At 31.1% G+C, this 27,942-nt stretch overlaps 1 protein-coding gene and 1 long non-coding RNA gene across 8 annotated transcripts in view; one reads left to right on the forward strand and one right to left on the reverse strand.

The window, feature by feature from the left end:
* The window catches only part of LOC148616000 (roundabout homolog 1-like), an 88,171-nt gene that overhangs the window by 11,109 nt on the left and 49,120 nt on the right, over positions 1 to 27,942 (forward strand). For 3 of the 6 annotated variants that reach the window (XM_088582601.1, XM_088582606.1, XM_088582607.1), the window contains exons 1-2: positions 5,438 to 5,810; positions 20,725 to 20,833. In XM_088582601.1, the coding sequence (XP_088438727.1) occupies positions 20,776 to 20,833 (58 nt within the window). In that variant the 5' untranslated portion in view covers positions 5,438 to 5,810; positions 20,725 to 20,775. Of the gene's footprint in view, positions 1 to 2,171; positions 2,240 to 5,437; positions 5,811 to 18,975; positions 19,099 to 20,724; positions 20,834 to 27,942 lie in introns of those variants that run through there. The other 3 variants (XM_088582603.1, XM_088582604.1, XM_088582605.1) reach the window with 2 other exon arrangements.
* On the reverse strand, positions 7,830 to 27,912 carry LOC148616001 (uncharacterized). 2 transcript variants are annotated; one of them, XR_015922090.1, is made up of 5 exons: positions 27,755 to 27,912; positions 11,982 to 12,069; positions 10,971 to 11,150; positions 9,894 to 9,977; positions 8,756 to 9,398 (listed from the first exon to the last, which is right to left on the reverse strand). It is a non-coding gene; the product is annotated as an uncharacterized LOC148616001 (long non-coding RNA). The 2 variants fall into 2 exon arrangements; XR_015922091.1 differs by lacking the exons at positions 9,894 to 9,977; positions 10,971 to 11,150; positions 11,982 to 12,069; positions 27,755 to 27,912 and adding exons at positions 7,830 to 8,095; positions 9,581 to 9,842 and having other exon boundaries at positions 9,323 to 9,398.

Below are 27,942 nucleotides of genomic sequence, written 5' to 3' on the forward strand. Positions count from 1 at the left end.
ATGCTAGAATAATTTCTAATTTTTAATTTTATAATAAATCATATTTTTTTCCTTTGAAATAGTGATATCCAATTATAAAAATATTTCTTATAAACTCTCAACATGCAAAGCTGTAATGAATCCATATTCATCATTTGCCTTTTAAAGATGTTTATATGATAAAAACTAACTTTTAATTTAAAAGGTTTTGTCCTCATTTGTGCTTTCTATTGTGTATAAATTTAAAATTGGAAGTTTATGTGGTTTTAATTAAAACTCTAAAATATATGCAGACCTTTAATATTGATATGCAACAAGACTTATAAAGCTAAATGCCATAAATTAAATTAATCAGTGATGTTTTGATAAAAATGTTCTGCAATCACATACATTCAATAGTTACATAATAATATAACCTGGATTGTGAAGAGGTTGGTATAAGATCTTATTCTGTGGTATATCTAACCTTTCTTTCATGGTTTGCCCCTAGGTTTCATACTGTGTGTTGCCCATAGTTCTGCTAAGCTTACCAATATTACTGTGTGTTGCATACCTCTTTATATTTAAATTTGATGCTGAAATTGCTGCCATTTATTAATCTAAAAACATATGTTAAGAAAATGCTGCATGCTAATATGCTCCACCCACCTTATGTGATAAGACTTAGGTAGTACTATTCGATATTCAGACAGAAATCATGGACAGTCTATCTGTCACAAATAAGACAATACATGTATTTTGTTGTAAAAAAAACTCTTTTTAAACTGAATTCATTCATCATTGTGTTCTGTGGTCATGTAACTGTGGTAAGTACAATGTTAACTGACCATGTTACTGTCACTCTTAATCACATGATAGACATGTGATGTAATAGGTAATTAATCCAGATATCAGGTGCTAACAGATTCCTGACTGAAAAATTAAGTAGATGCTGTTGATTAAAATATTATCCAATATTTCTACTGTATTTTTTTCCTATGTTTTCAAAAAGGTAACTAATGAACATGAGTTATTTCTATAATTTCTTAGTTACTTGCTGTTGAAAGAATAACAAATGTACCTATATTTCAAAAACAAGAACTTAAAATTTCCATGAATTTGCAGGTTGGACATGTTTAATATAGTAAGATAATTATTATATGAATGACTAGACTTGTATACTACAGTGGCATTAATCCTGGCATTAAGTCGTGCCATGGGCCATGTTATATATCATACCACTGTGTTTATTGTCATATACCCTGTATATTGTCTATCATAGATTATCATATTTATCAATATTTATACAAATCATCAGCTGATTTCAAGATAACAAATTAATTGCAGTTGTCCAGTTAGGAATATTTATTGATAATTTTACACCATGTTTTGTTGGATCATGGAAGTATAATATCTAGACATATATACTTCCATGGTTGGATGAAGTTTTTAAATATAATCAGGACGGACATATAAATACCCCAGAATACCCAAGAATACACAAAAATGGCAAAGAATTCCTGAAAATATATATATAAAACCTTCAAACTTATTCAAATATATATTAATTTGGTGAGAGATGATGTTTTTATTCAATTTTTGTTTTTGTTTTTTTTTGTGTTATTGCTTTTATTTTTATTTTATTTTATTTTTTTTTTATGTGATCAGTTACGCCATGGTAATTATGGCAAGCCATTGTAAAATTTATTCCATATTTATTGATATATTAAAAAAATCTAAAATATTTGTTCATTCAATGATTATAATATTGATGATTTACTCACTGATGAGACATTTTTAATGTATGATTAACGCAAAACCGATTCAAATAAAGATTTAATATTTGACCAAGTTGCACCAGTTTTTCATTGTTTTAAAAAAAAATCCTTTCAAACATGTCTCAGTAGAAAATATAGATTTTCTATAATTATCATGATTATTCTGAAATGTTCTATGGTATACTTAGGTATTTTTTGGTGTTCTTGGTATTTTGGGATATTATTAGATATTTCTATAGAATCTAATTAAAATCATTCACATGAAAAAAAAACAAAAAAAAACGAATACAAAATCAAGCTGAGATAAACAAAAATATAAAAAGATATGATATCTTTACATTCCCTGGATTATTTTTATGAAGTCTAAGTGAAAAATCATGTAACTGTTCACGTACTTCTGAATAAAAAAAGTAATGACTATTCCCTTTTTTATAGGAATGTGTATACCCTATCTACAGTGGAGATCCCTTACAACAGGTGCCATTACACAGTTTGTTTAAAAGGTGAGGTACACAGCCATCTTACATAATTCACTATCGTATAATTGTTTTTCATTACTGCAATTTCAAAGGTTTGAAATTCACACCTGTTATTTTAAAATAAAATTTCTTAGATAGATATGTGAATTGAACTTAATTTCTGATTTCTCCTATCAATCTGAGTTTATTGCTCAATCCTGGATTTGTATGTAACATAACTATCTAACTTGGCAGGGATTCCAGGTGCTTCTGAAGATGAAAGGGTTTACCTGAGGAGATCAAAGGATTTACCTGGTCAAGGTGTTATAGCAATTAAGGATAATGATGAGTAGCTCACTGATTACCTGACACTTCTGTGTTTAATTTACTTATATGGAAGGCTTCTGGGCAATGGGTTATCTAATATATACAACCATTTCACTGGGCAATACATTACATAATGTTTAAACAAAGAAACTGTTATTGTACTGATTTCTCATTCCAGTTTTGTGATTAAATTTTTTGGGTGGAAACCTTAATATAGACCCTTCTTTTGAAAATTTTCTAAAATTTTTCATCTAAACTTGAGAGTTTCCATTGTAAATCTTCAGAAAAACTTTGTCCTTTTAATTCATTCAAATTGTTGTTTAAAAAAATGTTTGGGTACTGAAAAATTCACTTAATACTTGATTCAGCTTTTTATCATATATTTTTCAAGATTTCAAGTTTTCTTTTTGTGACAGCTGATGTTAGGTGAAGCTGATCTGATTAATGTTCTAAGTGAAGTAGGGAGAATTTTTACCACAGTTTTTGCTACAATCTGGAAAATAAAAACAAAATTAATTTATTCTATACACCTCAGTATACTTTTATTTCATCAATTCATCCTTTTATTAGCTGAACAAAAAATGAGTCCCTACCACTGTTGTTTAGTGGTATTTGCAAACCATTTATTTGGATACAGATTTGGCTGTCAGCAATATTTGAGAAAATTCCTGCTCCAGTAATGAAAATAAAATAAATTTATCTTCAAAATGCCATTTCAAAAATTACGCAATTCTTTGTTGCCTTCTTGTCCCTGAATTTGAGAAAAATGGATTAATGCACTTCAAAATGTTCCTCGCCCTTTTCACTGTCAGTTTAATTAATGTAGCTTATTAGTTTGACTTGTTTAACTTGATATTGCTTTTTAAATTCTTGAGCTAACAAATCTTCCTTTCCTTTCCTTACATAAAATTGATAGGTAAATTTAAGACCAGAAATTAAAATATAAACACAGATAGACGATTGTTATGGATAAGTAACCATATATGCTTTTGAGCAATTCGATGCATTTTATATTAATTCTGTGTATTTTTTTTGCTAAGTTCTTACATTAATCCATCAATTTAATTTTCTCTAATAAGAAAGCCTATAATTTTAAATGAACACTTGTGAAATTCTTGACTTTAATCCAAATTAATTGCTGACATTGTAGTTTTCTAGTTCAAATCTGAAAATTATTGGGGCATTATGCTTTACCAAAATAATTAAGGCACCCATACAGGGGCTCAGATGAAAGGCAGCCATTGGGAACCCATAGATTGACAGATTATAGGGGGACTGCTAATCTGTTACATTCCTCTGTTTATCAGTTATTTAGCACCTCCTCGGCACTCTAGGGCTTCACTAGAAGTGTGAAATACTAATCTGCCTTTATCTGTCCCCTTTGTGGAGGTTTACTGATAACTGTTTTATTTTGTATATACTGCATTTGGTGTGGATAATGTCATTATTTGATAGGGGATTATAAAATGTGTTGTGTTCTCTAAGATAAATATTGTCTTTTTGTTTACACTGTGGGGCTCACTTAATCATGGTAAATCATAAGATAAATATTTTGCAAATTCTTTTTATCTGTGTTTGGCCATAATTTTTACAGATGTACATGTCAAAAAAATATTATTGTATATACATGGACTTATAAATCATATAGAGTACAAATAATGTTGTAGTTATCTGTTCTATCTTATCCTTCCCTTAAATATATACACGGTCAAGTGAAGGACTATAAATCTTTAGCTCTAGTCCACTCAGGATTTTTATTTAGAATGAAATAATTGGTCTGTATTAGGGTTTATCCTCTTCTTACAAGTAAAAACTCAATTTTCAGAAATCTATATCATGGTTGAGTCAGTGTATATGCATTGTTCCAGTACAAACCATAACATTCTCAATATGATACAAGATATAGCAGAAACTTAACGAAGCAATTTAAAAGAAAAAATATTTGATTTTGAGATTTTCATGTGGCCACTTTTGTACCTTTATTCAATTGTATCACCATATTTTTTTTCTTCCTTTTTTGAAGACATTAGCAATATAATACAGACATAATTTAATTAAGCAGACACACAAACAGACAAGATAGCCTCTTCCAAAAAAATGGGGAATTAAAAAAAAGCAGCAAAAGGTGGTAGATAGAAATACCAAAAGGTGGTAGATAGAAATACCAAAAATGTGGTAGATAGAAATACCAAAAGGTGGTAGATAGAAATACAAAAATGTGGTAGATAGAAATACAAAAAGGTGGTAGATAGAAATACCAAAATCTTCTTGAATTTTTTATTATCTAGTTGCTTTATCTAGTTTATTTTTATTTGTTACTTTTTTAAAAAACTTCAATATATTTCTTATTCAGTAATATTTTATAAGAAGAAAATATTGACCTGTATTTAGAAAAGTTTGTGACAAATGTTCTAATCAGTGATTTGAAGTGATTTAATGGGAGTATTTTAATGAATTTTTGTCCTGATTTCCATAAATGTGTATTGAAGTGGCAGCTGTTTCTACCCTCTCAGCTTGTCATTGATTTTCCCCCTAGATCTTCCAATATTATTGTGCTTTATAATAACATGAATCTCTTGTCTTAGTGGGACCAACAAATGTATGAAATAGAATTTCAAAGAAGAAAATACTGCTATGAATTACTTACATGGCTAATGGTAAATAATTCTGTAATATTTTAGCATACTTCTAGGGCTGTGGATTTTATATATTTCATTATCCTCTATATTTCAGAAGCAGTCCATTTCTTTTTATTGATTTAACCCTAGGAGAACCTCAGTTTGAACTTTTTGTTTACCTGCCAATCAAATCTTAAACTCCTCCCTTATATTATGATTGACAAATGGATTGCATTCATGTGAATAGGAACTTGCAATATAGTTGTGAAGTGGGCGGAGCATAAATGTCAACAGCAAGTCTTGGATGAACATTGGAAAATTGTTATGCTTAGACACATGTGTTACACTGCTAGAAATAGAGGAAAAAATTCGAAGTGTAAAAAATATCCCTGAAGATTATAAAAAAAACTGGATTTTGATTAATTAACAAAAAGGGATTTCATTGTATTAAAAAAATTGTGCATTCTTTTTACAGGAACATCACAAGAATTAACTTGGATTTATAGAAGAGTGGATTAAATACTATCAGAACTTGTGTCTTGTCTACTAATTAATGTTGGAATAGAATGTACCTTTAGTTAGCAAATCTTAAATTGTTGGATAAAGCAGTGGATTTTATAGACCAATAATTGTGATATCTAGATAGGTGCTGGACCTAACTTTGTTATCAGGTAAGGACTATTATTTTATCAATGAATTCTCCATCAAACAGTTAATATAAAGACAGCAGTAAAATGCTTTATGATTAAGACAATGTGTATTGATTATGACAAACCATTGAGTTGTTTTTATCTGTTTTGTTTTATTGGTTGGTGGTCAGTGCTGAGATTGATATGTACCTGGACTGGACATCGTAGAAACTAATGGTAGGGTTTGGAATTTTCTTGTTTTCAAATTTGGACAAGTAGGATTTCTTATGATAGAGTTATTTCTTTACGTTTTTTCTAAATTATGGTGGTTATGATCGTATTTGCGAAATAAAGGAACTTAAATGAAGTAGCAACATTTTAGATAAGTCTTTTAGAATTAAAATTGACAAAAGTTTTTGTGACTTATAAAGTCGACTTCTGAACTGAAAATCTGGTGTTTCTGGATGATGTTTTTGTTCTTTTGGCTGAAATTGTGTTCCTTGCAATACATAAAAGCACATACAGTTATTGTATAGGTCTGTCAAGATGGATGTGATTATGATGAAGAAAATATGCCATTGTAGCTTGGTTGGGTCAATCCATCTATTTTATTCTGACAGTTCAATCAATGACCATTTTTTAAAGAGGCTGTCTTTTACATAAACCAATGCAACAGAAAACCTTAGTAGAAATATAACAAGAACTTCTCCCAACTGCATTTTCATTTAATAGATACAAAAAATACATTATAAGATTACTTAATACGAATAGTTAATTGCTGAATTATATATATTTAAATTAAAAAAAAAAATGAGCTGCAACACAGGCTCACTGAAACACATATTAAAAAAAAAAAAAATTTAACAGTCGTTAAAAGAAATTTTTATCAACTGAAACAGAGTGAAATTTTCCCAACAGATTTTTTTTATAGAAGGTTTCTATTGTTTAGAAGTTTCCTTTAAATATTCTAGATAGGAACAATAAAATAATTGCTTAAACTTTTAGTCTAGATATATCCATTTATATACATAACCAACAATTTAGATAGGTATGCTAAACCCAGCTCTTCAAATTAGAGGTAGATTTCTCACCTTTAGGGTCTATAATATCCTTACTGGTCTAAATAGATAGCAATTTAGGGCAAATGAAAGTAGGGTAGATTTCTATGTTTGTCTGAATTTCTAGGTGTAGTCTATTGTCTTTATCTTTTATGTTGAAATATGATAATTGTAAACTAACAGTAGATTGATATAACAATAATCCTTATCAGAAAGCTCCATTCAACAGAAATAATTGACAGTATTTATTATTGCTTTGGTAAATTCAGGATGTAGAACATTTGAGAGTTGGAATATAAGCACAGATAAATACTCTGTTGTCCAAAATCAGTGTCCACAGTAACGGAAATTAAGCAAAAAAATGTCCTGTCAAATTGTAGGATTCCCTTGGTAACAATTATGGTGTTTGACAGTTACGAAATAATATGTGTCAATTCACAATTTCTGTCATTCTAGTGTAATTGCAATTTCTTAAACTCGACAGGAGTTTTTTTATGGAGTTGACAGATTCTCAGTGCGTAATCCCAGACTGATCCTAAAGTGTTTTTTTTTGGGGTTGTGTATTAGTTAAAATTAAAATGGTTTTGACAGTTATGCCAGACCTCAATAGAAACCAATGGTTCAGTCCGTTATACTGCGAAATTAAATCGTCTTTTCACGTCTTCTCTATTGATTAGATGCCGCACAGCTTTTAAAGGGCTGCTTTTTTTAATGTTGCTTCCTTTTCTTGCAGAATAGTCCTTTTTTATACTCCTTTTATGTTTCTAATGGGAGGAATTAATAGTGCAGCAGTCATGGTGAATAAGAATGCATCTCCGCTCTCTGGGACATTCCTTTTGATCATGCTCATTATCAATGAAAGATTGAAGTTGCATATTTTTGTCACAGAATTTAATTACAGCTCAACCAGGCTCTTCTCTCCTGTCTACAAAAAGGGTTATCATTATGCAAATTAAAGATCAAAAGAATTTTTAATTAGTTTTTCATACCAATAATACTCTATTTATGACTTATTCAATAACAGGTTATGAATAAATTATTGTTCATCATTTATTGATGATTTGATAACTTGACCAGTGTCCACAACTGCTGTAGACATATGGAGCCACATTATCTCTTGCATCCCATGGGAGAGGCTCTCTGGACATGAGTGGGCAACATTACAACATCAATGACAGAAGTTCTGTTATCTCAGCATCATATTTACATAATATCAATAGTGTCCTTGTTTGAATTGGTCTTCAGTCTTTGGTGGCCTTTCCATTCCATCTTAAATTGAAATGCACAATAAGTTGCTTCAAAAAAGGTTTTTAAAAAATGAACATTGGTGTTTAATACTTATGAATACCAACTAAAACTGGATTTTTGTTCTGCTGAATTGAAAAATTTAAATAAATTGAAAGAATTGGAAAGCAAACTTACCCTACAAATAACTAGCAGAAAAAGGGAAAATTAAATGTTAAGAAATTTAACACTTGGAATTACTTTTCCATTTAATATCCACTTATTCCTTGCATAAATAAATTTTTCATAAAAATCAACTTATTAACTATCCTATTTAGGAAACAAATATTGTTTAAATTAATATTCTATACAATTTTCATTCAATTTATTTAAGACAATTTTAGTAAATATTGAAGAAAAGCTCTTGTGTATAGATTAGACCAGAACCTATTTGTTCAGTGAATCGATTGTGATTCTATCATTTGTGTATATAACAGATTAGGATAAAACCAAGCAGGATGATCGTGCCAGGGTTAAACATAGGTTACAGAAGGATAGGGTTACTTCTATTTGTTTGTTTAGGGGATTAGTAGAGGAAATGGGGATGCTGGGAACTCAGGATAGGCTTCAGGAGATGGAAAATCACTTCAACTCAGGAAATATGTTTACTTATAGAAAAGTCAATAAAAATTATATTGGTCATCAATAAGGTTTATCATTTAAGGATATCATCACTTAAGGTCAATGTTTGTTGTGAAGATTATATTTTGAAAGGGAAATTCTTGATTTGCTGTTTGTGCATGTGAATTACATGTACGTGTATATGTATGTTAACCCAAGGCTTGAGTTCCATATGGAAAACCATCTTTATCAGTCTTTTTTTGAGGCATAGCAGAAATTGTAATTTATGGGATGTCTTAAAACTGAAGAGATTTATGGAAAGTCAAGAAAATTAATAAAAGTAATAAAAGGTTAAAATAGTAATTTTAATATGACCAAAAAGTAATAATAATAAAAAAAAATATATATATATATTTTTAATGGGGGTCTTTGGAGCTATTCCTGATTCAGCCAATGTTCTATTCTTTCTAAAAGCCAGTGAATAAAGACTAATGCATTAGTTGTGAAGTCAGTTTTACATAGTAATTCCATTGTCTGAGATATTTCTTTTCATTCCATTAATAACAGCTCTCTCAGTCACATGCTTGATGATAATGCTTTCACAAATATATTGTATAAAGTTATGTTACTGCATCATGGGATACAGATTACCTCGGCAGGGTAGAGTGAAGTTTCTGTAGCTAATGGCATACTAACTCTATACATCTGGATTCTGTAAACAGGAATTCTGTAACAATAAAACAGAATGCTTCCTGCAGATTTTTGTTTCTCACTCCATGTTCTTTATCATGTAATATTAGGTTGTTATTGAATAGTTCGTGATAGATTTGTGTTTTTGGGATTTTTAGGGTTTTTTTCTTCCGTGTACATTCAATATACAGCTAATGTAATACACTTTTTATTACTTACATGCTGTAGATGGTTTTCCTGTCAGTTTTTGGCTCAGGCTCTCTAAGTACATGTAATACATTGCCAACATTATTTATTGTAACCTTTGTAGGATTGATAATCTAGTTTTCTCATTAGTGTATAAACAGTATATAATGAAACATTGTTTACAATAAACAAACATTGCACTAAGATATGGCAGATTCACTCTCAAAAATCTATGCTGTTTCTCTGGTACATGTCATATAGATGACATACATACAGTAGTTAGTTGTTCATCATAACTGCACTGAAATCCTTTCTTACAGCTTTCCTAAACTGGTAAGTGTCTTACCAAAGTCACTCAAATAGCCTTGAAAATAGCTACATATTCACTGTTAATTCCTGATATACCTGCTGTGATATCATCTGCCTTCTCCTACAAGTACATGTATCCAGCAGATTACAATGGCTTGTTTATAATAAACTTTCTATCAAAGATAAAACTAGACCAGTTTTCAAGCTGATATTTCAATTATAGAATTATTTCAACAAAAATAGAAATGTTTTAAGATGCCTGCATTGATAGGTATTCATTAGCCTGATAAGTTTGTTTTTAAATCTAAAATTTCAGATTGTTTTTTGAACTGTCTGCCCAAGATTCATGATGGTACTGTAATTAAAGGTTTTTTTTGATATATGGAGGCTTAAGGTTTATCATTTTTCAAACACAGATGTATAAGCTGAAGTAAATTTATGGAACCATCTGAGTGCTCTCTTTTTTTCTCTTTAAGTGTTTTTTTTTCTTCAACTAAATTAAAAAAAAATATTATCTTAAATCTATGCCCTTGACTTTGTCTTAAAACAGAACAAAGCATCTGTGAGTGAGGAACTGTCTGTAGAGTTTATCCCTCATATTAATCAGTAATTAATTGAGTCACATTATTTTGATTGAGAAATTCTGGTATCTTTGGATGAGGTAGTACATTAGGTAAGTTTTTGACTTATATACATGTACTGTACTATGATCACATAAAGTGTTCTTTTGGTTATAAGTCTTTATGTGCTGTTTGAAAAACTTGCCAAAATGATCTAGGAAATTAAAAATGGAAATTAGTTTTCATTTGAGTTATAGTTAGTGGCAAATTTAGGGTTAGAACCCCCCTTTTTTTATCAAAATTTGGGGAAAACCTCTGGAAACCTATCTCTTGATGATTTTTTTAAATTTGAACTAAATTTTAACCCATCTATTATAAACTTATGGATCTGTCCCAGGTAGGTTGCTTCTAATAACATTGTATTTTTTTCTTTAATGATGTACATGTATCTTAAGTTTTACTCCTTATTTATTTGTTATTTTACTGATAGAACTATTTTTCACCAGTACATTCTCCTAAGGTTAAATAGTATACCATTACGACTTGTCACTTACTACAGCTTGACTAAGTATCATCATCGTATTGACATCTGTATGATTTGTATGGTATCTAACAGAAGACCGACGAGTGCTCCTACGAGTGCTCCTACGTACTGAAGTTAAATGACAGCGTTGGTACTTGTATGTTCTCTTATGTTATGGTACAAAAGGTCTGATAGATAATTTGTGCATTATCTGGAAGTGCCACAACATTTGAGTTTACTATAAGGACTAATTTTATTGAGAAAACAAGCTTTTTGTTTGTTTCAATTTTGTGTTAAGCACTTAACTCGTAACAAATGTCCCTGTATTTGATCTTCTAAATGGGTTTATAGTTTGGAATTTTTTTCTTGTTTGATTTTTCTGACTGAAAATGTATATTTTCTCCATTGAATGATTTGTAACAGCTTTCTTTCTCCTTAACTTCTGTATGAGTTGTGTAATATTTTCAGTATTTTGTGTCATCACCCGAATTGAATGTTATTAACAGCAATAATGTACATCTAGATAGCTTCATTGTGTTGTAAACCAGTCATTACTCAGTAATAATATTACAATTTTAACTAATTGTTGTCTAAAAATGGTCATATAATAGTTAATGCAGCATATAAATAGTTCATTAGAATAATTATGGACTGATCATTTTTATTCTGAAATCATTGTTTTTTTTGAAAATCTGTCTTGTTAAGTAGTGGTGCAAAATATAAAATCATTTTTTTTTTTAAATAATTTCTATGGATGAGTAAAAAACTTTTTTCTCTCCAAAATTTTGAATATTTTATTTCATTTTTCAAAGAGATTTCAGCATCCCCTCTCCTGGCTAATAAAATAGTGGATTCCTTATTAAAAAAGTTGTACACTAATAAAAATTAGAATTCACAGGACTTGTCTGAATTACGATTTACTCATGTCATGATGTCACCATTGTGTTATTCACAGTTTTTCTTTACACCGTTATGAAAGCCATTCATTCAAGTATTAAAATATTTAATTTTACAATTTATAATTCCATGCTGTTTATCTTACCCACATAATTATCAAAACAATTCAGGTCTGAACAATCAACAGTTTTCCGTTTGGTCATGTCACCATTGGTCAGTGTGTAATCTGACGCCTAAAAAACCAATTGAAACATTGATATAGAAGTTTGACAACAGGGGCGAGAATTTTTCTCTGTGGGAGAGGGGCTCCATTGGTCTTCTATACATCAGGTGTACAGGTACCCGTCTCATATTAATTTATTGGATTTTCGGTCTTTTTGTCATTCAGACATTCTGTCATGTGATATAGTTGAGTCCTTTGTGCCGAGAAAATGGTTTTCTAAATGCACTATTGTTAGACATAGAATAGCCTTACACTGTTTTCAATAGCTGTGAAATTTATGAGGTAAAATATTCTCATGATGTTTTTCATGATATAATGATTACATTTTACATGTTTTATGCTATTATTACAAGTACCTAGTAAGCCTAGTCTTTGCAACAACAAGACCTTCAAGGCCTGAGAATTTTCTTATCATAATTACATTGTCAAAATATTTATAAATGTCATGCATTTTTCATTACAGAATGGAGCTCTTTAATATTTGCCCATAATCAAAGTTACTGTATCATTTCCATGAATACATTGACTGATAAATACATATTTTTTTAATGTAAAAAGGTTAGAACCTGGAAATGGAAGTTCAAATTAGGTCAGTTAAGTAAACTTAATGGCTAAAATAGCATTAAACTTGTGGTTGGTTCTCAATAAAACATTTTAACTATGGCTCTTTTGCATGTAAAATAGCCATAGTGTCGATCAATGGCCAATAGATTTCTTGTTAAAGCTATCCGAAAAGGCCCAGCGATAAAGATCTTTGTTCCGAGGAAAACATCACTACCTATTGACAATCAATACATGAGAAGCAAAATTGGCAATTCTTGCAAGACAAAATGCTCCTTGGTGAATTCAGACAAAATTATACAGCAGAGACATTTATCATGGGTAAAAAGGATTTGGTTGTTTATATGTGTCTCAGCTCATATGAATGGGGATCTTTCTATTACTTTATGGCTTTTTCATATAAGCTTAAGTCATCCGTTCATATTAATTCAAGAGATCTATCCAACCAAGTTCATTTCTTTCCTATGGTATCTAGTATTGATACTTGACTTTAGGATATATTTTGTTATTGTAAAGAAAGTAATATCACTAAATAGGTTTTATCATTAGGATTTGAAGAGCAATCATTTCTGTTATGTTAATGTATTTATAAATTGGTAACAAATCTTTTATTTTCTGATGACTTTGTTAAGCACTTGCCCAGCTGTTAAGAAGACTAACTACATTTTACTTTTGTAATGTTGCTATATAGTTGGTTTGAATTTTAAGGGTACTTAATACAGATATTGTCCATTACAAAAGTTATTTAATTAATAGTTTAAAGAGGGTTTTTGTAGAATTTTACTTTCATCACAGGGTAGATGAATTAGCTGCTTTCTGTATTGAAAGGCATAAATTTTCTAGGAAAATGAGGGAGCTATTATTGCCACAAGAATTATGTTGATCTTATCTTGTTAAAGTATGAGGGAATTGAGGTAACATATCAGGGTGTCTGTATGAGGGGAAGGAGGTAACATCCCTGGGTCTCTGAATGAGGGAAAGGAGGTAACATATCAGGATTTCTGTATGAGGGAAAGGAGGTAACATGTCAGGGTCTCTGTATGAGGGAAAGGAGGTAACATACCTGATTCTCTTAATGAGGGAATGGGGGTAACATTTCAAGGTCTGTGTATGAGGGAAAGAATGTAGTATAGTGAGGGTTTCTGTATTAGAGAGAGGAGGTAAAATACCAGGGTCATTTTATGAGGGAAAGGAGGTAAAATAGTTAGGGTCTCTCTATGAGGGAAAGGAGGTAACATAGTGAGGGTCTCTATTTGAGGGAAAGGAGGTAACATATCTGGGTTTCAGATTATATGCTGCTAAACTTGGTATGCTTATCCCATAACAACTGAAAGTTGATTAATGTAAAGGTCGAATAGTACAAAGAAGTAATTTTTTTCAGAGACAGGTGCTGCACTTTATTGGATTTTAGCTTTATAACTCTGTTATTAACGACCTTTTGTTCAGGACTTTGATCCTTGATCCATGTTATTCTATGATCAGGATGTCTAGGGAGGGATTGTACCTGCCACCCTATACCAATATTGTTGACAACCCTCCTTTACTATTAGTCAACTGTCCAGTTAATTTTTAGAATCAAAACATCCTCCTATAGACAATATAATATGATGTATTGGTACGTGTGAAGATTAAATGTGGTTTTAATGTAAATCTGTATTTTGGATGTAGTTGTTTCATTCAGTTCTTGCTCAATGCATGAACAAATGCACAAATAACACTATTGTGTAAAGTTTCAATATTCTGCTTTCTCATCCAAACAATCTTCTATGTTACATTAAACTGCATATTTATACATTTCATACGCAGTTTTATGTAAATTAAATGTATTTATTTGGTAAAATGACGCGATTCTGGCCAGAGCAAATGTGATAAGTCAGTCTTCAGTATTTTTACTAAATGGTAACTATGGTCTAGTCAGCCAGTCATTTGTAATTAAAAGCGTATCAAATTCTACAAATTTTAACAAAATAACACCTGTAATTTGTGCTTCTGATCTTTAAATCAGATCATTAAGAACAACAAAGGATAGTGTATTAGTCCCAAGGTATCCGACTGGCACAAAATACAATGTGATAGGTGTACAAGTAATTGTTAAATTATACAAATCTGATCAATGATTGTTGTCCATCCTCACTTACAAAATATAAAATTGACTTAATTGAAGACGTGGTTGCATAACTGATAAAAACAAACTTTTTTCATTTCTTTTTCTTCATTACATTTTTTTTCTGAATCATAAGTCTTTTATTTCTATTTATGGACTTACAAAAGTGGATTAATCTCTTTGATCTTAGTTAATCATTAGGCCTATGTCACACAAGTCAAGTAGCATAATAATTCGTATGGTATGACCAAACAATACCTAAAGCGTTCAAAAGGTAGGCGAAGTTTACATACATCAGAAACTAGGACTTAGAATAATGTTAGAACACTTTCATGTTATATCCCAGTAAATTATCACAATATTCTCTGAAGAGGTAGGCAAATACAGACTAGGGGAAGTTAACTATTTTAAGTGTTTTTATATTACATAAAGTTTTGGAAAGGCTTATTAGCATTGACTCAGTTCATGTTTTGGATGAGGTCAGGAGTTAAAGGATGGTTGCTAGACTCCCTGGTGTATTTATACTTCATTGAATTAAGATAGGTCACACCCATTCCCCATTTGTCTTGAGATTACTTATTGATTTATGAATATGGTGTTTTAGAATGGTTTTTGTTCATACTTCAATTGTTTTACTGGATATATAATGTTTTTTACTGTTATTTGTTTCACAAAATGGACATACCAGTAATATTCTAATACTATCTACCTAATTAGTTTGATCAGAAGCATGGAGAGACAAGTCTGATCAGAACTTTATACATGTACTGTTTTTTAATACACGTAGGAGATACAATAAAATTGTAAAATGTGTTTTATTAATGTTCAGTTCTTCACGCTATTAAGGTACTTTTGTGTGAAATTGACAACACTATAACAGTAAACCATACCTGTTAATGCCATGTTGAATGACTTTTAATGTGACGTTAAGTTACATTTATATTCAGATAAGGTCACTCATGAGTTTGAATTTATTTGTTAAAAAGGAGACTTGTCAAACTTCTCAAGGACTGGTTGTCTGGAGCTTGTCTGAAACCAATAATACCATTATCTGAGAACATAGCATTGTGGTCCCTTACACTATTGTCTTATTGTTTATAATGTGTTTTTTGGTCATTAGTCAAACTTTTGACTGCATATTTAATTGTTGAAGACACTTGATATTGTGAAAGACCAAATTGAAGTTATTGATACCAAGGATACAGCTATGCTTAAATGATTAGAAAAATCTGAAGTTTTTTTTATTATGTCATATAAGTACCATTCACAAATGCTCAAAACTGGTGTGACATTTTGTGCAAAGTTTTACCCTTCTCTGAGCTTTTCAACTACATGCACATGAAAAAAAGGAAGGTTTTGTCTCAAAAGAAATTTTAATCCATTGTATAAGATGTCAGGTTGAGGACTTGGTCTACAATCTCCTGTATAGAAGATGAAAGTTTGTGTAGGCTTTTATTCAAAATTTATTTGCACTATACCTTATCAAAGGACAACAAAAACCATTGTAAATATTTGATATATTTGGTGCTTAGATGCCACAACACTTTTGAATTTATTATGATCCTATACTTCAAAGTTCGTCAAGAATCGGTAGGTAAATAGCAGACATATGATTCTTAAAATCTTTCAAGGATTAATAAATTATAATGTTGAAATATAAAGAAATCATGGTATAAATTACAATGAAGTGAACTTGTTGGGACTCTATGTTTACTTCTGGTAATTATTTCTATTTGTTAGCGATTGAGACTAGGGGACAAATCAGTTTTCTGAGTAGTTCAGATTTATCGAATATTAGGCTTTAAGGTTGAGGTCATAGAAACAATGAAAGTTCTGATTGAGTTGATGATACAGCAGATCTCAGACAACTCTTATGTATGTGATCTTGAAATTAAAAATTGCTGAGTCAGCTTCTTTTGAATGATATTGTGTTCTTTTCTGATATTTTCATGAGTGAGTTTTCTTTGTCTGCCATCGTCAGTTGTGGTTTTTTTTGTAAAACCAATGAACTCAGAAAGAATACTAAGTAAATATTTCCCCCAATGTTTAACTTTATTACATGTGACATAGTTGAACTTGTTTACCATATTAAATTTTGACATTTAACCTGGATCTATCCCATTGTAACAGTTAAGGTGGTATATATAACTAATACATGTTATATTGACCTGTAACATACATGTTTAAACATACTATTTGTCTCTGTTGGTTTCATATTTAAAATAAACAAACTGGCTTTCACACCCACCATAAACACAATATACACATACATATCCAGTTCATTATGGTCTTGGCATAGTTTGTGTATTCAGGAAGTTTGTTTAGCTTGGGTTATTTGTTAAACCAGTCCATTTTTGTTATTGTCCATAGGAAAGATCCCACTAGATTTCTGACAATTTATTAAGAAGCAATAATACTTAAGATAGTATTCATCATGACCTAAGAACTTAACAGAGACTTTTTATTAAAACTTCAATATTTACATAACCGACTTCATTATTCAAATGTTTTCAAAGCAAATGGTGATTCATTAATACTATGAATTTCAATACTAAACATTGATTTTTCTCCATAGAGAGTTTCACAAAACTCTGTTAGAATTCATTCCATATGAATTAGAATTGACACTGGTATTACAGAATTATTGTAGACTTATTCTATTGTTAAAGATACATAGAAAAGGAAATAAACTTTATAGTTTGTGAAAAATAACAATAAACTGACATGATATGTACAAATTATAGAGAGACATGCTGTTATGACTAGGGGCCTGCAGATTAGCCACACTTTTCGTAGTCCAAAATTCATAAATTTAATATTTAAGTGGAAGCTTTTAGATTAGACACCAGTGTCCAAGTTCACACAAGATAAAGAGAAGTATTTAATATAAAAAAAAACATGCTGATATAACTTGGGGCTTTTGTATAAGCTACCGATTTCACAGTCTGTGATTAGCATTAAAAAACAGAATGTATATAAAAACATACTGATATATAACTAGAGGCCGGCCATGATTACCCACGGATATCACAGTTTCAAGTAAATAAATACTAGTAGTCTAGAACTAGCAACATGAGCATGCTGTTGTAAGATTGGGATTTTTATATTTACTGGGAATTTCACAGTTCATGGTTTATAAAGAAAATAGTAAATATTGATGTAAAATGAACAAAAAAAGCTTTGCATGTATGGCTAGAGGCATCTGGATTATCCTCCTAATTTCACAGTTAATAAAGAAACAAGCCTTAGGACCAATGTGATGTTTATCATGATGCATTAAGATGGTGGCATGTTTATGTTTTATTATTGTACTTTAAGGGCATTCTACCAGCAATTAACGAGCCTTTGAACTGCCCAGGTGATGGACAGGTTGTGTAATTCTTACACCTGGACAAGAATTAAACACTTGTTTTTTGTCTTGCTGGAAGCACCCTTGTTAGCTGTAAATATGACACTGTCAGTAACATTGAAGTGATTTGATAGAATCTTAATTGATCTAAAGGTGCTGTTTTATATTCCTTTATATCTCTTCAAACACAGGAGGTGTTCTATGAGGCACTCTAGTTATGGTATCTCTGAATCTGTCTGAATACCTAACAATAAAGACTGGGTTACATTAGTACATGTACTTAAAATCGCAATTATGAATAGAAACGTAAATAAGTGTACAGAAAAGGGCAACATGCTCAGAGTATTGTGAAAAAAGATAAGTTATTAAAAATGTTCAGAATAGGTTTAAGTTGTGCTATATCTGTTGCTTTGATGTGGCCTGTATTAATTGTTTGCAATATAAATATGCTATTAAATTTGAGAGAGAATAAAAAAAAATATAGTAGACCATAATTGCTTAATTATTTGACTCTGTCTTCTATCATGTCTACTGAAACAACCATAACTACCTTGTATAGGTATAATGTGTTCGTGGAAGAGAGAAAGAATCAGTTTCAATTAATCTTCAAAGAGAAGATTACAAAGAGATTGGAAAGAGAATTACCCCAAATTAAGTTATTTTCCATTGAAAGACTTAAATATTTTATATCATAATTTTTCTCCATTAAAACTTGAATACCTATTCCCCGCCTCCTGTGGTGAGTTGGGATAAACATTTTATAGAGAGCAATCTTGCTTCCTTTATTAGTCAATGTTACACATGAGCGATAAATGCGGATGGTTATTGAGGTCAAAGTCGTTAACAGAATATACCCAGTTATGAATGGAGTGTGGGTTTTTTGTATGGAGTGTTTTAACAAAACATTGAAGTGCTTTATTCAAATCCTAAGAATATTCTTCAAAAGTATTCAAATTGGATTTATTTTGTACAAGTTCCTTATTCTCAGGGATTATAAATCATAAAGTTTTAAATGTATACCTGATGTAAGTATTGAATTTTTATAATAACTATTTATTTGTTCTTTAGAAATTTTCAAAATTAAATACATAATATTTGTTCTTACTTTGGAGAGCGAAAGTACAACTTTTTTAAATTGATATGTAACCACAAACTGTTAATGCTTTATGAAAATACAGATAGATTTTCAATTTTATGTCAGCATTTTATTTTGAACTTTTAAATAATGAATCATTCTCATCCCTTTGATCTTAATATTTTGAATGAAGTTTGAATGAAATGGGTGATCAAACTGGGAACTTCCAAGGATGATATTGTCCTACAGACGACAAGACCAACCAAAACCATTCAGCATGGTTTCTATAAATAGGAAAAATAACAATAAAACTACTTTTATAACTCATTATGAAATTTATATTTCAAAAGATAAAAATCTGGAAAACACGAGAGTCAAGTGTGTGTTTGTATGAGACAGAATTCACAACTTTGTATCATGGTGATTTTATCATAGTTAGTCGAATGCACCTCAAGGGCACTGTACTGCATATTAAAGATAATATCATGATTATAGTCGAGATGAACAGATAGGTGTTATATTAATCAACATTTTGAAAGCTTGGCTGATTTTCATAGCGAGTAATGAAAAATGAGCATTTCACACTACCGATTTTGTAATTCTTAAATGAACTTCACAAGATCAAAGGCCTACACCTAAACTGTTAATGATATAATGGTGAAAGATGAACACCAAGATGGTTTATGCTTTTAAAATTGTGCATTTAATGTCTGAACAGCAAAAATCTATGTGAAAAATTTACAATCTTTCTTAAAAAAAAAAAGAAAAAAAAAGCAACTAATTAGCTGGTTTTTATTCAGTTTGGGTTTACCAACTTTCATCCAACTTGGTAAAAAACGAAGAATGACAATGTGTTGATAGAAGACAATTTCAACACCTATAAAATCTATACCTAACCTCAAATAATTACCCCTAGAGAAAACTACATCAAAACGCACCCAATGTTTGTCATAGATTGTAATCGGTGAATCAGTGAAGTGGCGACACGGTAATTTGGATGTAATTCCTGCATATAAATGGATGAAAGTTTATATTAAACATTTTATGAGACTGTTAACTCAATTGTATATTAATGTAATGATACTAATTGTGTATCATGTGGAAACAAGACTTCTGCTAGTAGCTAGGGATAGAGGTTTTTGGATGAGGAAAAGGGGAGGGCCTGATGCCTGTGGTCTTTGTGGGAAATTTGTGTTAGTTCATCTCAGATGCACTTTGGTGCGTATACCGGTACATGTAGGCTAAGGAATGTCCATGAGGACTGATTGTGGTCATACTATTGAATATGAACAATTATATTTTGGTTTTATACTGGTACATGTATAGTATGTACATTAATTTTCAAAATGAAAATGTTTAGCAGCTGTTAATAGACTGCAACAAGATTTTAGTATCCTGCAGATTTGTTGAAGAAACAATTCTCTTACAAGGTACATTTTGTTAAAAAAATATGGTCCATTTGATCAAAATGCCTAAAGTTCACCAGAAGCTTTTCTTTCTTTTTGACATTGTTTAGATTGATGTACATAGCCAGGTAAAATGCTTACTTAAGATAGATTTCTATTTATATTTCCAGGATATGAGAGGAGACCTTTAAGGAGCTAATGGGTGTGGGGTGTAGAGCAGAATGAGGCACCGTGTGTTAGTTATTAATGCCTTTGTCAGCTGGTTCCTGGTTTGTTTGGGTAAGTACTCTGGTACTCAGGAATCTGGTTCCCTGATATAGCAATGTGGAGATCAAAGGCACCAAAATGATTAATATATTGATATAAGTTAATCTCCCTATCACCAGTGTGCACTGCAGTGATATAGCTCCAATTTAAGTGGATTTTGACTGAACTGTATGGTGTTGATCATATCAATGGTATAATCCGGGATCCTATTGCAGATTGCAAAAAATATATCCATCTTCACTTCTTAAACTGCCTGAAATTAAACAAAGATCTGTTTTTTTTTTTTTTAATACCAATTATTTTACTTTTTAAGTTGTAACTACACCCATATATCTTAGCCTTGAGCCATGTCAGTAGTTACTAAGTTCTAATACCCTTAATCTTGTTATCAAAACAGACTAATGATTATAGACCCTGACTTCTGTTTGTCAGAAACAAAGGATAAGTATTAGTACCTTCTACTATTGTATTTTTGGTCTTTAGATCTACCAGGAACAATGGTTGGTATTTCACACTTAAGAAATTAAACTACTTATATCCAGGTTCTACACAGTGTTCAAAGATTACTATATTTGAGTGATTTTTGGTGTGTGGGAGGTCTAGCTATTGTTTTACAAACATCAGAAGATTTGGAAATGTAGAGGATATCAACCCTCATTCTGAAGTTCATATCCGAATCAAAGGCACTATCTTTACATGAAATTACAGTAAAGGAACTTATGTATCCATTGATATAAATATGTTCACTGACCTTTCTGGTTGGAAGGCTTTATTATCATAAAGAAATTAAATGTTCTAGATTGAATTTACTATCAGAGAACTTAGCCTCTTTTTTCTTTAATCATGTGATTTTCTTTTGAGTTAAAAGTCCTAATTTCTGTAATACTGTCATATTCAGAAACTGCCAACTGAGTGGACTGCTTTTGTCATTAATAAATGACTCGTTAGGGGCATAAATTGGTGCTTTAAACAAGGAACCAGAGGGAATACATCTCGCTTATTACAATATATAAATATATACCATTACTGTACAAATGATTGACTGTTCATGCCTAGGACTATTTCATTCCAAATTATGACTACAGCCTCCAAGCTAACTTCTGCCTGAGTTTTCCTGATATCGGTTCTCGACAACCATTAACAGTTTTGTCATAGTCAAACATGTCTTTAATAAGCTATTCACTCATCAGTTAGAAAGCCATAAAAAGTACATGACAAAATATTGATAAAGCCCAGCACGACTTACAGTTAGCTCATCTCATACCAAATACACGATCCATCACTCCAGTGATTGGTAAAGCATATTTAATTCCTATATGTTTAGTCATGTGGCAGTGTTTACACATAGTTGGTTGCCACTGACAAGGTTCTTTGACTCATTTCTTTTTAGGAAGAAAACAGTGAATCATAAATAATTGAATTTATTTAGGAGTCCTGATGAATTGACATAACTCATTTATCTCTCATGTCTTGAAAGGCATCATTAAAATAACAGTAATTCAGTACATGACCATAAAAACTTATCAATAATCAATTAGAGATACTACAATGCAAGTAAAAAATCCAACAAAAACTGAGATGAATCCGATCAATTTATTTAATTTTCTGTGATATATTCAAATAGGATGAGAAGGTACATGAATTGATATTTTCTCAAATGGTTGTGAAATATACATCCGTTTTCAGAAAATTATTACAGCCATTAATTCTATGCACTTGTTACAGTCTACAAGTTACTTTGTAAGGGGTAATAGCTTAATAGTCTTGTAAATTTAATGTCCATGAAGTAATCATTAGTGTACCTTGATCATAAGCCATAATCACCACCCTCAGACAAAACATTTCCATTTATGTAGTCAGTTATTTATGCCAAATGTTACTTATCCTGTTGGCATCAGGTTGTAAACTTGTCCTGATATTTATTTTATTGCTTTCATTTTATAAAACAAATTGCTCTGATTTAAAATGTTTGTGCTGTGTCAGACACAAGATGCGGAATGATTTGAGAGTCTAGTTTTCTCACTACATGAAAACTTTGAATGAGGAGAAATCTATTTTTTTGTTAAATATTTTTTAAGACATTATAACATATTAACATCATAGTTACCTCTGAGTAAATGGATTTCAACCTTTCACCTTTCATACATCCTATCTTTGTATGACAAAGGAATGTTGAAAAAAAGAAGAATTTTCTGTTTATGATGGATCTTGGTATGGCTTTCTTTTTTAAATGAAGAATGGAGCATTTGATTTTAAGTTGATAAAAATAAAACCCAGAAAGGCCATTACTTGTTAGACAATAGATTTTAACTCAATTACTGAGGTAAGCGTCAGTGCTGCCAAATACCAGAATTAGGATAGTTAAGATGTGTTTTACGTCAATTAAGTCCCGTCATGTTATGGGAACACTGCCTCCTAACTGTTGGCTTAACGCTGTAAACTCTCCATGTATAAACCAACTCATTCTACACAATTTACTGTAATGGAATTCTAGAGTAGGGAATATTGAGAAAGAACAAATTATCTCTGATTAAAAGCATCAAAACTGATTTGTAATGTTGTAGTTGGACAGAAAAGCTTTTCTTGTAGGGTGGTTAATGACGTGGTATTTTTTATTAAGGTTAATTGAAAGCAATTTAACTGAATAAAAATCTAGCTTCTAAACAACTATGCTGTAATCGCTTTTCTTACAAATGGGGACACTGCTCTGTGAAATTGATGGGAATTTGAGAAAGGCAAATTAAAACTCTTGCTGAAGAAGTTTGGGTATTGGTGATGCCAAAGGCTTGGAAATTAATACCATTTTAACTACAACCATGACCTAATGCAAAAATATTCAGAAAATTTATTATCAGATTGAAAATCAGCCAGCAATTTGTCTATGATGTAGATATTAGGTTTGATGTAGGAAAAAACTCAGGAAATCTGACACATTTTAATGATTAGTCCAAGAATTTTTCACATCGTTTCATTGAAATTATCAGCACATTGAGAATGTTGAATTCTATTTGAATCAATTTATAATCTTTGGTGTCAGTTAGAGGCCAAAAATCTTCCTTGAGGGAAAAATAATTACCAAAAAATACATTGCATAATTTATGCCTCTTCTTTCCATAAATATTGGCTTTGTTTCTCCAAGTTGGAATAAATCTTGGCTGTTTTATTTGTGTTTTGTAATTTTCAGACATAAACCAATTTAAACTTGCAAGCCAAGTGCTCATTTATCATAGGCGTGTAATCAGCCCTTTGTCTCACTGTCACAATTTATTTCATGTCAAACACACCCTGCTGCTTCTCTATTCATACATCTAGGTTGCTTCACTATGGATAAGGTCACAGATCAGAATAATAGTTATTGATACCACAGTACAGGAAAAACATTTTCTCATTACTTCAAATAGTTTTGTTAGTGGTTATTATCAAATATTAGAAAGAAATGAATATCCTATTCCTAGAAGAAAGAAGTAAACAAAAGTCAAAAAAAATTTCCCATCAATAATTCATGTATGTATGTATATGCTACTGACTTTATGTATGTAATTAACTTTATAAACAAACTCATAACATTTAAATATGTCACTTACAAACTGTTAGACACAATGAAAGTAATCAGGCGCACCTTTGTAACAAGTGAATCAAAACTCACTGAAAATCTCAATAATTTCTGTCACTTAAATTAGTGCTTTTTATCATGTTAAACAGACAGGACTGAAATAAGTCTTGACAGTTTTGGGAATGGCTTCTTGCTCAGGATAATGTTGGATCCATTGAAAATATCAGAAATATGACAAATTAAATTGGTTTTCCTCTTAAAGCAGTTTGGACAATTGAATAATACCTTTGTATATTTAAAAGTTTAAATTCCAGGTCCCAATTCTCAGTGAAGTGAATAGGTTATTAAATATATTACTCTATATTGTATATGTTCTGCTGAAGGGGGGTATTTATTGTGGAAGCTATCAGATCATAATTATTGTATATTATATAATGGTTAAGTGTTTGTATAAGTATATTTATCTACGGAAGACATCTTTTTGGCTATATGATTTGCTTGACAGTTTGAATAGTGGTGAAATAATTAGGTGACAGGTCAATTGTCACAGCAGAAGTAAAACAAGTAATTAATTTGCTTGATTTACACTTGTTAGATTGTGATAAAACTTGGTATACTGAAATACCACATTTACTATAGAGGTGTCAAGAAATCAGATAGAGAGAGGTTGCTGTACTGCAGGGTAGAATTTCAATGTCAACTAAAGGTTGAAAGTATTGTGGAAAAAATTCATTTTTACAATGTTTATAGACCAAGATATTACTAAATTACAGATAATTTTCTTGATTATACCATTCTACGATGAAGATGGTGATTATAACAGGTTTAAATTACTCTTGAAAATGTAAGAAAGCACATTTAAATACTTAGGTAGATGGTAAAGTTGCTTTCATGTTGCACTATTTGTAATGACATGTAACAGCTTTAGATATGTTTGAGAAATATGTGAGTTAAACGTCTCAAAGTCTCATGTCTGAAAGTAGTTTAGTTGCCTATAGAGCATGGAAACTTTGTCTTGTCTCCTTGATCAGACTCAACCATTACAATTTTAAAACAATGACCCTTTTGGTATCACATATGCTGTATGTGGTCTTGAATATTAAGTAAGGGTTTATGTGGAACAGTTGAGAGATATTATTATGTACTTTTTAAGAAAGCTAATGAAGTGAATTGTTGTGAGTTTAAGGTTTCTGTTTTATATGTGTCTGGTTTGTAGTTCTGAATTCCTGCTATTGACCTATCTAATGCATAGCATACCCAGTCCTGGGGGTCAGAATTTCACGCTCATGTCTGTACCTAGCCTTTGGGGTAAGAATCTCTTCCTCATGTCTGTACCCTGCCTTGGGGGTAAGAATCTCTCGCTCATGTCTGTACCCTGCCTTGGGGGTGGGAATCTCTCTCTCATGTCTATACCCAGCCTTGGGGGTAAGAATTTATTGCTCATGTCAACCATTCTTCCTTAGCCCATTGCTTTACCTATCCATAAGAATCAGCCCTACATTCAAGGGTTATGGAACACTTTGTTCCCATACATTTGTCAAATAAATTCTGACATATGATAGTATAGATAACATTGTCCTTGTTCAAAGCATACTAAAGGTACAAATTACACCGAGATCGATAACACTTATTTTCTTTTTTGTCGGAATGGATAAATAAAAGCCATTATTTAAATCTTCTAAAATCACAGGTGTCGGTATATGGTTATTGAGTGATCAACCTGTGTTAAATAGCATGGTTCATAAGTTATTACTAAAATTTATGTTTGGCAAATATTCAGAAAAAAAAACCAGATGTGTTCATGGGACAGGGTACCACCAGTTCGGTTCATTGACCCATGTTTATAAAGTGGAATAAAGACCTTGAGAAAAGAACTCAAAAATAACAATCGGTGAAGGGTACATAAAGTTGACAAAAACTGAATGAAGTTACGTTTGGTATGGTGGTCTCTAAAAATAGACCTTTGTTAAGATAATGATTTCATTTAATGACGTCATACTTTGGCCAAATATTAAATAATTATTGAGATTCTATTTGAAATGTTCTGTCTGAATCATAAGAATTGTTTATATTGTTAAGAGGATGGTCTTGTTTATAGAGAGTCACAATGAAGTGGTTACTGTTATGAAGTAAGAAAGCTTTCCACCTCCCTACCGATCAATCAAAGTTGAAGAGTTCCAAGAATGTTTAATCTAGACAAGAGCCCTTCAAACAATCAGCTATCATTTCATTTCTTGGCTGGATGTTGGTTGACCCCTTTTGTTTGGAGTTTGACCATTTGATGTTTCCTATGGTGTCCTCTACAATGATTTCCTACTCTTGAAGTTTTCATAACAAAAGCTTTCATTATTTAAATATTCCTACAGTGACAAATACTGGGTTTGTCACAAATTGTGTAAAAAAGGTTGTTACCCAAAGTTTGTCCATTTAAATTATCAGCAGTGTCCACTTCATTTGAGCTTGAAAAACCTCTTTTTACAAGGATAATAATTTGATCATTTAATAACCTTTGACCCTTGGCACCAGCATGTTAAATGTTTTATAATAAGTGAATTGTCTCTAAGTATGGGATCATAATCCAGGTCAAAACTTAATTATAGACAGGTTATGTGGACACTGTCCAACCCAGTACACCCTGGCTCCAGACAGGTTGGCTCAGGTGTGACTCCTGTGACAAAATGATGCAATGGTGTTTAGTTAATATGTTGTTATGTGACTTTTGGTCTGCGTACTCATTGAACAGGCTTAAAACATAAATAGAAGGCTGTTTAAAGGATTTATCACAAAAAAACAGAGATAAAACCTAAACGATAGGAAAGGAAAATATTTAGAAAAATAATTATTGTTTTTATTACCTTGCTCAAAATTGATTTTAAATCAAAACTATTAAAACTGTGATGGGAATACTAGCCTTTCTACATTCGAAAAAATATTGCTGCTCGGACGTTAAACCCCAACAAACAAACAAACAAACATTCGAAAAAATGCAGGTAGAATAAAGGAAGGTAAAGGCATTTATTACATTTTTATTTTGAATTCTAGTGCCCCATGGTCTTAATTACATCAACTCATTTTCTTTGTGTTTACTGTTGGTTTTTACTACTGTCTTTGATAACTTCACCTTATATGTGTAATAATATTCTTTAATTTCACTTAAGAATTAGAAGAATGTAATTCTATGATGATGAATGACCTTACATTTGACCTTTGAAAGTTTTAGCACTATGCATTGAAGACATTAAATAATTGAGGGCCACAGAAATGTCAGACTGCTTGAATGGAACAGTGTTCAGATACTGCAGTTACTTATCCTAAAATTTAAATCTGCAATGACATTTTCATTAAAATTTGTCAACCTGCAGAATTGAGATGATTAATACCTTAAATGTCAGATTAGTAACATGTATTTCTCAATCAGCAGGGGCTCTGTAACTCTATACTGACAGGTACTATCAGGACAATGGCATTAGTTCCGATGGTGTTCACGCCTCCTAGTGCAGTTCATGCATTCAGCCTGTAGTAAATTTTCTACCACCTGTCAAAACATTGATTCTTCACACTTAATTTT

This window comes from Perna viridis, chromosome 5 (genome assembly GCF_037379345.1).
Source record: "Perna viridis isolate PV_CMFRI_1.1 ecotype Kerala chromosome 5, ASM3737934v1, whole genome shotgun sequence".
In the NCBI taxonomy this organism is placed as follows: domain Eukaryota; kingdom Metazoa; phylum Mollusca; class Bivalvia; order Mytilida; family Mytilidae; genus Perna; species Perna viridis.